The following is a 12,065-nucleotide window of genomic DNA, read 5'->3' as shown; positions in this document are numbered from 1 at the left end:
ATTTATATTTACTGATGACTGTAGTGGCACAGGACAGATAAGAAGGAAGGTTGCTTTAGATGAGCTTAGTAGCAGGTCATCCCTACGGCGCATAATCCTCTGCCATCTGAAAGTGTGCTGACTGCTGGGCCCAGACGCGCAGGATTAGGCCATGCTGGTCACCATCTGTCTGGAGCAGAGCAGCGAACAGGCCTGGATCAATGGGGACATCCTGCTAATAGCCAGACTTACGGCTGGGCTCGGTCTTGGAAAGCAATACTCCTGGAAGTCTTTGATTGTGATGGGGAGTGATGTCGTGTGTGTGTGCCTCACCACCTGTCTGTGTTTTATCCCACTCACAAGATAGAGCAAGGCTACAACTGTCCGTATTTACTTGCCACAACATTTGATCTGCCTCGTCTTTAACCCTTGTGTGTACACACACACACACACACACACACACACACATACACACACAACGAAACATTCTACACCCAGAACAGTTGTGAAACCTGAGAGACCATAACACAAGCTGTTTGAGATCTGGATATCTTTAGCTTCTGAATACAACAGCTTTGAGCTCGTTTTAAGTCCTTCTAAAATGAATGGACAGTCTCTCGCTGTTTTGTGTCACACTTGATGCTGTTCATAGTAATGCTCATTCAAATATTTAATCTGCACACAAGAACCTGTTGCATTAAATATTAAACCCTATGTACTGTAACTCGTTTCGTATCATTTTGTGATTTCTTTGTCTTGTAGACATCAAAAAGGGTAAAAATTTTGCAGTGAAGAGAAGGGCCCATAGTCGTATCTAGAGACAAACTACTTTTCATTTTCTAATTTAGGAATACAATTTTAAGAATATTTAGAATTCCTAAAAACATTTCTTAAAGGAATGGTTCACCCAAAAATGAAAGTCTGCCCTCAGGTCATCCAAGATGTAGATTAGTTTGTTTCTTCATCTGATTCTGAATTCGTTCTAGCATTACACCACTTGCTCACCAGTGGATCCTCTGTTGTGAATGGGTGCCGTCCGAATGAGAGTCTAAACAGCTGATTAAAAACATCACAATAATCCACAAGTTATCCTCACCACTTCAGTCAACCAATTAATGTCTGTGAAACGCTGTTGTGAAATGTAGTGAAACGCTGCATGTTTTTTTTTTTTTTTTAATACTCCAAACGGTTGCTTCTGGCTAAAGAAAAAAAAAGGTATTTAAGAAACACTGTTAAATTTAGAAATTATTTATGCAAACTTTCAATATTGTCTGTTTTGAATGTAGTTTGCCTTTTACATTTAAAAAGCTGCTATTATAAATGTCATGCCACTGTATCTGTTTATAATAGTATCTATGGTTATGGCTTGTGATATAGAGAACTGTATTCCAGAGTGTTTTTGTGCCCTCAAATCATTGGCGCATGTAGTCATTTGGTCGATCTGTGCACTACTACACTCCACTTGGCTTATTCGATTCCCTGCTAGGTGAGATAATGAGCTGGATCAGCTTTTTCCCGGGTTGCAAGAAGCACATGATGGCACATGTGGGCCCTGCAGAGTTTCACATCATCAGCCAATACATTCACACGCAAGAGCAATGGTCATTACTTGAAAACTTGTCTTACACAGAATCTCATGCAGATACAAGTCCTCCTTGCAGAGCTTTTCTCATAAAGTTTGAGATGGTGCAATGACATTCATATGATATGAGTCAAAACCACATGGAATTCTGATGAAAACTGCAAATTTGAGAATTTGACATTTGAGTTTAGCTCTGGGCTGAAACTGTATAGTGAGAAATCTACTGTGAATAACTGTGGGAAAGTGTTCATGTTGTGTGTAAAGTAACTTGAATCTTCTCGTTGGCTCTGCATGGTCAATCTTTAGTCATACTCGAGTAGATCTGTGAGATTTCTCTTGAGAGAACAGGCTCCTGGGAGGAGATCTGGAGGAGAGTCTATGTTGCTGGAGGGAATCTTTTATTGCAACAAAAAATATTGAGTAACACAAAAAGTGCTTTAGAAAAAAGCTGTTGTTGATTCTGGTGGTGTGGAAAGTTATCTAGATGCATATTGAATATAATGTGAATCCTCTCAAAGATATACATTGATTGTTTTCAGGTTAAGGTACAAATTTAAACCATTCTGACTGACTACTTACAAATGACTGACTAAATAAGTAAAACATTTTTGGTAATTAAATTAAATCTTTATAAAGATTTATATAAAAATAAAGCTAAATATAAATATTTTTATTAAACAAAAACTAATAAAAATGAAAAAAACACACAACAAAATTACTAAAACTAAAAGTCAAATTAATACTGAAAATAAAAGCAAAATCAAAGTATTATAACATACTATATAAAAATGTTTTTATATAGTTTTGATAATATTATATAAATGGTACTAAAATAAGCTTTTGTTTAAATAACCGCTCAAACAATGATGTTTATCCTACATCAACTCATAACATAAGCATTGAATTATTTTTAGAGTTTCCCTTCTGATTTCTGTGAAACAGACTGTGCTTTGGGTGCTTTTATGGTTTATTCTTGAAAACAGAATCACATCTCAAGACTTTATTAGGCAGTGTTCAATGACTTGGTGTGTTAGTTGATTCAATTCAATGTTCTTTTATTAGGGTTCATTTGCTGGCTCGACTTAGTGTAACCTTGTTTTACAAGACAACTGATGTGGAAAAACACTATCCTGCTCACCCTGTTGAAGAGAGTATGTAAAGAAGTGGTGCTGTTGGCTTATTTATGTGACATTTATGACAGCTAAATATAAAACTGACCTCAATGTAACATAATAATTGATCAACAATGCAGAAAACCAGTAACTCAAGGTTCTGAATTTCCATCCGATCAAAGATTACATACTGTCCAAAGATATCCCGATTACACATTAAAATAAGATCAAATTATATACACTGTATACACCCATATTATGCAAAACAAAAAACTTTTATTTTGGATGCAATTAATCGTTTTACAGCACTAGTTGATTTCATCCAGTCTTATTTAAGTATCATTGAAATGCTATAATAGGTTTTATTCCATTTTTTAACTAGTTTTTATTTTAAGAATTTCTGTATTTGTTTATAATTTGGTATAATTTCAGTTAATAATTTGAATAAATTGTTTTTATCATTTTTAATATGCATGCCTATAGTTAATAAATGTAATTTTTTGTTGAATGACAAGTTAAACTAAAATCAAATTAGAAATGTTTAAATAATTTTTTAAAACTTTCATTTAACATTTTTTACTTTAAAGTTAAAAAAAAAAAGTTTTAATTTTAGTTTGTTTTAACTATCTATAACCATGATTCCACATTTACTCATACAATTTTAAATCAAATTTTGTTTATTGACATTAGTTGAAATTAACATTTAAATTACATTTATAAATTGTTAAAATGCTGTATATTTTTATCTTTTGGTGCGTTATTTGTTAAACTTTACAAATTTCCCATTTACCTGTTTAAACAAAATATAATTCTTGAAGGATTCAATGTTGCAACAAACCTCATCTTCTGTAGTTCGTCCTCTGAACTGCTCTTTGGAGCAACCTGGTACCTTGAAATTGCAATTTTGTTTCCCACCAGACTGACAAAACCTGTGCAGAGGTTTTATAGAAACAAAAAAGGCCTATTTTGAGGCCAGTGAAAGGTCTGAGTGTGGTTCATGAGTGAATGGTGGGCGGTCACATGTGTAAATACAAGGTCAGGCATATTTGCTGACTGTGCACTGATTCATATCAGCTTATCTTTGTAAAGGGATGAGCCGTAGATGCTCGTACAACAGGCTTGTATAGTCATTGAGCCGAGGCCTGCCAATCCCATCTGCAGCTTGGCTTATATATAGTGCAGGAGATCCATTAATGGTATTACTTGCCAACAATGAAGGTCCGCTCCTCCCCTGGTTTCCCTGTCTTTGGCGTCAGTGGTTTATGGAGACATGAGTAATGTGCTGTTAAAGCATGAGGTCATCTCTTCTGTCCCTCTTCTCTCAGACGTGCTCGTAAAGCACAGAGCTGGACGACAGGGAGGCTTGACTTGACAGATTCCAAGCAGGGCTCTTCCTGTGGTCGGGGGAGACCGAGCGCTTGTGTGGCTTTGTCTCGCTCATCTCTGCTTCTGAGACCAGAAGAAAGAGTAGCAGTGCACTCAGTTCTCTTTGTGTGTTTGTTGTGTCCAAATTGACCTATAGAGCTGGACCTCGGCCAGTGGAAGAGACCTTTACTCTGAAGATGCAGATGTTTGATTATCTGTACAAAGCCTGGTACACTTTCAAAATTCATTGTTTCTATGTCGTCTATTCCCCCACGCAGATAAGATAGGGCTTCCTCAGTGGCATTTAAAACTGGAGGCTGTTTTTTTTAAATGCTTTTTTTATGAAATGTAAAATCACAAAATTCATGTTGAATATCTGTTGGTAAGAATTTCTGTAATATGACTTTGAAATCAAAGCAAAGTGTGATTTGAGGATATCCTTTTTAGGTGCTACTAAGTACCTCAAATGAAATGTTTAATTATCTGTCATGTTTGATGTTTTGATGTTTGTCATGAGTCAAAAGATGGAGCCTGAATCTGACCCTTGCCGTTTTTGAAAAAAAAAAGATTTGTGCATATGAACGAGTATAAATATTCTATTTATGAGAATATATATATGTATGTATTTACCTTCAATTAATTACATATTATATAAATATAAATTATAATATTTATAAAATATATAAAGTATTTCATAATTAATTGTCTGCATATAATATACTAACTTATAATAATAAAAAAATAATAATAATAATAATTTTTGTTTTTATGATTACTATTTTTGTTGTTGTCTATATAAGTTTATCTCTGCCCTTCTATCAATTTATCTATATTTTATATATTACATTTAATTAATAAATTAACTTTTTTATTTTTATTATTATTTTTGAATTCTAAACCATATAAAATTATATATTAATTTAAAAACTACTTTTATTATTTATTAATTGGTATATTACTATAATTACTATTACTATAATTATAAATATTTTATAATAATTATTATTTCTATTTTTCCATTTGTGCTTAAAGGGATAGTTCACCCAAAAATGAAAATTCTTCGTTTATCTTCGAAACACAAATTAATTTGTGTTCTAAATATCTTAATCAGATGGAGTCTGTCCATCTATTATTTTAACTATGTGTTTATTCACATCTTTATTTATATATTTGTTTAGTTCAATTGCAATCAATGTATCAGATGGTTTCGCTGTACTGAGCTGAAGGGGCTTGACTCATCTCCTTTGGGTGGCTGTGGAAAATGCATTGCAGGGTGTTTTTGTTTTACTGAAAACTAGTTTAAGCGCTAGCTGTCTCTGTATCAGCATTTTACTTTTAGTAGGGACTTATTTATTTAATTGGGAAAATTTGTGTTTTAGCAGTTTTTACTAGTCGTCATTTTTCTGCGTGAACTACACACCAAACAATTGAACCAAATATGAAGGATTCTGCAGTGGTCATTGACGTATTTCCTCTTTGTTCTGTTTGTCTGACTGCTTTCCTGTTCTGTATGCAATACAGCAGGTTATTTCCCCCACCAGACACTGTCTCAGGCTCTCTTTATAGGACCGACTCTACAGTACTTCAATATAAAAGGCTGTAAAGGGCTTGTGTTTGTTTTTCATTCTTTGAAATATATTGAGATTGTTCCTGTGTTTAAGAGAGATGAAAGCCAGAGAAGAGGAGACTTGCCTCTGTCACGCACTGCACCCGTACAACAACAAAAAACCAGAAACACACCTAGAAAAGAAAACTGTGGCAGTACCCTAGTACAGTGACTTTTCACATACCACTTTGACATATATTATGGTACTGAATGTTCACCAGAAACATAATATTTTTTCTAGTACACAGTACTCCAAGGTACTTTTAAAGAATACCATTGTACTATCATGGTAACTGCTCTGACTAAAACACACATTAACAGACACCGGATTTGATACATAGTTAATCAGGAAAGTCAGGTATAATCATGTTTAAATGAGTCTGATTTGTGCACTTTTCTCTCTCTCTCTCTCTTTTTTTTTTTTTGTTGGTGTCTAAATTTGGAAGTAAGAAAACACAACTCCATGATTTAGATTTAAATTCTGGGCTTGTGGTTGAGTGTGGTCAAAGATCTGGACGGCTAACTGTCACCGTAGTTAAATGATAATTGTTGTTTTGGATTGGAAAGTGTCTGCTAAATAGCATTATAATGACCCCTTTTTTTTATCGTTTTATAGGTGTGTGGTGGTGCTACTGAACCCTAAGAAAAACAAACAGCATCATATCCTCAATAGCTCCAGGTAAGACTTTCATACTTTTCTAACCAAGCGCAACATGGATAAATGTCACCTCTTATGGCTCATTAGCTGCACAAGTGTACTACATTCTTAAAAATAAAGGTTCTTTATTGGTATCTGTGGTTCTGTGAAGAACCTCTAGCATCCATGAAACCTTTCCTTTCCACTAAAGGTTTTTTTTTTATATACATTCTTAAAAATAAAGGTTCCTTATTGGCATCAGTAGCTCCGTCAAGAACCATAAACATCTGTGGAAAATTTCCATTTCGCAAAAGGTTCTTTATAGTGGAAAAAAGATTATTTTAAGTTAAAATTCAAAACATTCTCCACACTGAAAATGGTTCCTTTTAAGAACTGTTTATTGGAAGGTTCTTTATGGAGCCCAAAATGGTTCTTTTATAATAATAAATAATAATCTTTTGTAAGCTTAATTTTTTTGCGTGTAGCGCAAAAAGGTTCTTCAGATTATTAAAATGCTCTTCTACAGGAAAATAAATGGTTCATTTAAGAACTGTTAACTGAAATGTTCTTTGGAGAACCTACAGTAATGGTTCTTTTATGGCACTGCTGTGAAAATCCGCTTTTTTACCAAACTGGCTTCCCAACACCCAACCCTGTCTGCCACTGGTTGACCAAACAGATAGTCCTGTCCCAAACTCATGCCACTGGTTGAGTAAATATTGTAGTGTTGGGATGCTCAACATATAATCATCATAAGCAATGTGTGACCAGACGGAGAGGAAACCTCTCAACTAGCAGGATGCATACACTTCAACACCGTCTAAATACTTCCGTCCACTCTGTCACAGGAAAACCATCACGACGGTCTCCTTCTCTCCTGATGGCAAATATGTGGTCACGGGTGAGGTGAGTACTCAGTTCCTCAGTATATCTGTGCTTTGTGATTCCATCACATGATCTAATAGGAAGTCAGGAGCTCTGGAGCAGTATCTCATACTATCAGTGTAATTTTTCTCTTGTCACAGTGGAGTCAAGTACAGACAAATGTGACTATTGCTTTCCTTCTGCAATTCTGCAGCACTAAAGTTGGGATTAGAAGGGATTTATTGTTTTGTCTGCAATATAGAAATCATGCAGAAGCATGCAAGTTATGTCCGGCTTTAAATAAAGCACAGTATTGCAACCTTCAGAATAAAATAGCATGTTACAGACAAAACAAAACAAATAAGAAACAAAATAACAATATTGAAATATTTAAAATAATTAATAATTACTTATTTGGTTTAAAGATTAAATGTAATTGGCAACACATTTAACTCTGTATTGTATTATCTGAAGTATTAGAAGGTAGTTATGCAGAATGGAAGCTAATTTTGTCTATCAGGATTTGTTTGGTGCACCTTGATTTACAAAACCAGTTTTTATTTTATTTTTTTATTTTTTTTCCCTTCATGACTTAATGTCACCTGAGTAGAAAAAAGTTTGTAGAAATTGAACAAATTTCTTTCTAGAGTGTTAACACCGTTACCTATTATCCTATTTTCTAAATCTCCTATTATCTTAATATCTGGGAATTTCAAGTGTCATTTTCCAGGCCTTTAGACATTTGTTTAATCAAATCTTGAAAACTTCTGTAGTCATTATAGACCTTTGTGGTTCTACTCAGTTGTGAAGCATTTCTTTGGCTAAAATTGTCTTTTTGAGTGCAATCTCTCGACACTTATTTTGTTGTTAGATATAACAGCATGCTATTTTTATTTGAATGAGGAATGTGGATGCTTGCGTGTGATCCACTATGATTTTTTTTTCTTTAAAGGTACAGTTCGCCCAAAAATGAACATCCTGTCATAATTTAATCATTTTAACTCACTTTTGTTTTTCAAAATTTCTTCTGTGCAACATAAAAGAAGATGTTTTGAGGAATGCTGGTAACCAAATAGTTTTGGTGACCATTGACTTCTATTGTATGGACAAAAAACACTGAGACGTTGTTCAAAATATCTTTTTATGCTTCACAGAAGAAAGTTTAATGTGCATTGATGAAGTGTCCATACTTCTGGTCAGCTGGCATGACAGTAATGTCTGGAAACAGTAGTGACCTGAGTTGTTTGGACTTTGTTTGCAAGACTGAACATGAGCACAGATCCTGTCTGCTTCTCTGATCCACTAAATCATGTGGACGGGTGATTTTTGTGTGTGTGTGTGTGTGTGTGTGTGTGCGTCTGTGTGTGTGTGGGGTGGGGGGGGGGGGGGGGGTTCTGTGGGTGCGGTTGTAAATTATTGTATGTGTGTCTAGGTGGTTGTATATTTTGTGTGTGTGTGCAATTGGACAAATAAAGTAATCCTTTCCGTTTGAGAGGAGTTTCTTACTCCAGTATGTGAAAGTGATGTGATTTTGTGCTCACTGGCTGCCATGGCAACAGGCGGCACCGTGCCAACCTGCACACAGACTGTGTCTGCTGTCATAAAAAGGTTAAAGCGAGAGTGCCAAGAAAGGGCAAGGAAAAGAGCATGTAAGGAGGAAGAGAAAGAAAATGTGCCCGAAGGAAGAGACAGAAACCGTCTGGAATCGGCATATGTCTGCTCACTGTGGTTTGACCTCTGACCCCCACAGTCTCACTCTGAAGCCCCTGCAGCGCTGAATGCTGATCACATCTTGGCAGCACAGTCCTGTATTAAAACAGGATGTTGTGTAAGATTAATCAGAATGAATATCCATTCATTCCTTTTTGTTTGCGTGCATGATCTGTCTTGATTTGAGTTGTGTAAGCTGGGATTGAACGAACCTGTCTCGACATCTATGTTATTGTGTTCCACCAACAAGCATTGCAGAAAGGTGCTCTTGAAAACATGGTTGCAATACATCAAAATATAAATCCAAGGTCTACACAGTCAAGAGAAAACATGAAAATATCCAGGGATATTCAAGATGGTGTTTTTCTGGCCAGGGAAAGACATAATAATATATAACACATACACTAAAAATGAATGAATTATTTTTTTTCATTTTAATCTTTGAAAGAAGTCAAAGCTCACCAAGGCTGCATTTAATAAAAAATATTAAATATATATATATTTAATATTTATTTATTTCTATATTATTGAAATATTATTTCAGTTTAAAATTACTTTTTTCTATTTGTATAATTTAAAAAATAATGTTTTGAAAAATATTATGATTTGATGCTTAAGAAACATTTCTCTACAAAAACCTCAGTACATTTCTTTTTTTTTGGATTCTTTGATGAAAATAAATTTAAAAGAGTAGCATATGTATAAACTTTAATAAAATTATAAACATCCTTATTGTCACCTTTGACCAGATTAATGCATTCTTGATGAATAAATTTATTAATTTCTTTAAAAAAATCTTATTGACCCCAAACGTTGATAAGTATGTATATATTTATACAGTATATGTGTTGGTTGTATGTTTCTAAATATACTATTTTTGGCTCTTAATCTGGTAGATATTGCTCTTGTATTGAGATTACCTGGAGTAAAGCATGTTGACGGCCCTCATAACCTCTCTTTTTCTCTCTCTCTAGAGTGGTCATATGCCGGCGGTGCGTGTCTGGGATGTGGCAGAGAGGACGCAGGTGGCGGAGTTACAGGAACATAAATACGGCGTGGCGTGTGTGGCTTTCTCCCCCAACAGTAAATACATCGTCAGTGTGGGATACCAGCACGACATGATCGTCAACGTCTGGGCCTGGAAGGTGACTACAAATACTCAATGGCTTTCATTTAGTTTTATTGTTTCATTTATGCTGTTCGGATAACTAGATTTTCCTTTGCAAGTAGCAGTGTTTGCAATGCATAAAAGGAATGGTGTTAACAGGCAACACTACATTTGTAGTGTAAAGAATATACATGTTATACAGTATATGCTTATAGCTAAAGAATGAAAAAAAAGAAATAGTTTAGCCAGAAATGAAAACTATCCTCACCCTCAGGCACTCCAAGATCCTCTGCAGTGAATGGGTGCCGTCAGAATGAGAATTCAAACAGCTGATAAAAACATCACAGTAATCCAAGTAGCCAAATCCATCAAAATGTACTTAAAGTAAAAAATAATCTTTTCTGAATCAGGAGAGAAATATGAAAAGATTTTGCACTGTTTACAAACAGTTCTTAACAAATTTCACATTTTGACTTTTTACTGGAGGAAGTGTTATTATAGATTATAGACTCTTTGGACAGAAGCAAAGAAATTAAAATGTCTTGATTTTGTTTCTTACAAACACGTAACTTTTTGCTTCAATATGTTAAATGATGGACTGGAGTAGTGTGGATTATTGTGATGTTTTTATCAGCTGTTTGGACTCTCATTCTGACGGCACCCATTCACTGCAGAGGATCCACTGGTGAGCAATTTTTCCAGATATGTTTTGATGAAGAAACAAACTAACCTACATCTTGGATGGCCTAAGGGGTAGTAAATGTTCAGAAAATGTAAATTTTTGTGTGAATTATTCCTGTAATGTAGTTCCATCTCTCATAATCTGTTACCATGATTTTTCCCTTTTGATTGCTGCCCTTGAATCAACCAATAACATAAAAAACAGATCCATAAATCATAGTATAAAAATGATCATAGATTAAATATTTGTCTTTTTGTCCTTTCAGAAAAATGTTGTGGTTGCCGCCAACAAAGTGTCCAGTAAAGTGACGGCTGTGTCTTTCTCAGATGACAGCTCGTATTTTGTTACGGCCGGGAATAGACACGTGAAGTTCTGGTATCTTGACCACACCAAGTCATCCAAGGTATACGATGCTAACGTGACAGCTAGCTTTATCTCCACCAAATACAGCTCTTTTTGATCTTTCTGGCTGGCTCTCCATCTCTAACTCTCACTTACCGTCACCACAGATGACGAACTTGACCACAGCTGAAAATGTCATGTCCCCTTCACACAGTGCTAAATATTACCCAGGTCATAAATGTCATCTCTCACAGGTGAATGCCACAGTGCCATTATTGGGCCGCTCTGGTCTTCTTGGAGAGCTGCGGAATAACTTCTTCAGTGATGTGACCTGTGGAAAGGGCCGGAAGGCGAACAGCACCTTCTGCATCACTTCCTCTGGGCTGCTCTGTGAGTTCAACGACAAAAGAATGCTGGACAAGTGGGTGGAGCTCAGGGTGAGTGACGAGGATGCTGATTGGTTGATTGTGTAGTCAGTTACAAATATGCTTGAATGAGTGGGTGACATTGAGCTCAATAGTTTGGTTCAAAAATTAAAAATGAATTGATTTTTAGATTAATTTATCTCCTATCTTATTCAAAATACATTAAAACTCATTAAAGATCCACATTTCAAAATGTGTTTTGAATACTGTTTTCATGAATACAGTATTTGTAGTGAACTAGATTATCTACATTGAAAAATAACATATTTTGAAAAATTTCACTTTGTAAACTTCACAAATAATTAGTAAAAAGTAGCGTTGAATTAAACATGACATATTTATATTCTTGTAAAAACATACTGCAGTCCGTTTTGTTTTATTTACAACTTTGAAACAGAATTTTAACGGTTTAGCTTTCTATTTACCTATATTTGGATAATATAGGATGTTGTATCCATTATGGCATAAAAAATGAATTTATATGAAAATACAGTTTTTGGAGGCTGGTTTAGTTCAGAACTCTATTGAACAATTTTTTAAAATCTCTATGGAAAAGGAATTGGGAAAATAATGAGAGGTCACTGTTGAGCTCTGTTCCTTTAAATGTTTGTGTAAAGAATGTGCATGAAATTAAAGCTATTTTATACTTGGAG

At 34.9% G+C, this 12,065-nt stretch overlaps 1 protein-coding gene across 4 annotated transcripts in view; it reads left to right on the top strand.

Moving 5' to 3' along the window:
* mapkbp1 (mitogen-activated protein kinase binding protein 1) overlaps positions 1-12,065 on the top strand; it is a 42,866-nt gene that overhangs the window by 9,883 nt on the left and 20,918 nt on the right. For all 4 annotated transcript variants that reach the window (XM_052580065.1, XM_052580061.1, XM_052580063.1 and 1 more), the window contains exons 3-7: positions 6,261-6,323; positions 7,130-7,187; positions 9,830-10,000; positions 10,911-11,048; positions 11,242-11,424. In XM_052580065.1, the coding sequence (XP_052436025.1) occupies positions 6,261-6,323; positions 7,130-7,187; positions 9,830-10,000; positions 10,911-11,048; positions 11,242-11,424 (613 nt within the window). The remainder of the gene's footprint in view (positions 1-6,260; positions 6,324-7,129; positions 7,188-9,829; positions 10,001-10,910; positions 11,049-11,241; positions 11,425-12,065) is intronic.

The sequence above is a fragment of the Carassius gibelio genome, chromosome B17 (assembly GCF_023724105.1).
Source record: "Carassius gibelio isolate Cgi1373 ecotype wild population from Czech Republic chromosome B17, carGib1.2-hapl.c, whole genome shotgun sequence".
In the NCBI taxonomy this organism is placed as follows: Eukaryota; Metazoa; Chordata; class Actinopteri; order Cypriniformes; family Cyprinidae; genus Carassius; species Carassius gibelio.
The sequence above is the reverse complement of the archived record's forward strand: the minus strand, read 5'-3'. Positions and strand labels throughout refer to the sequence as shown.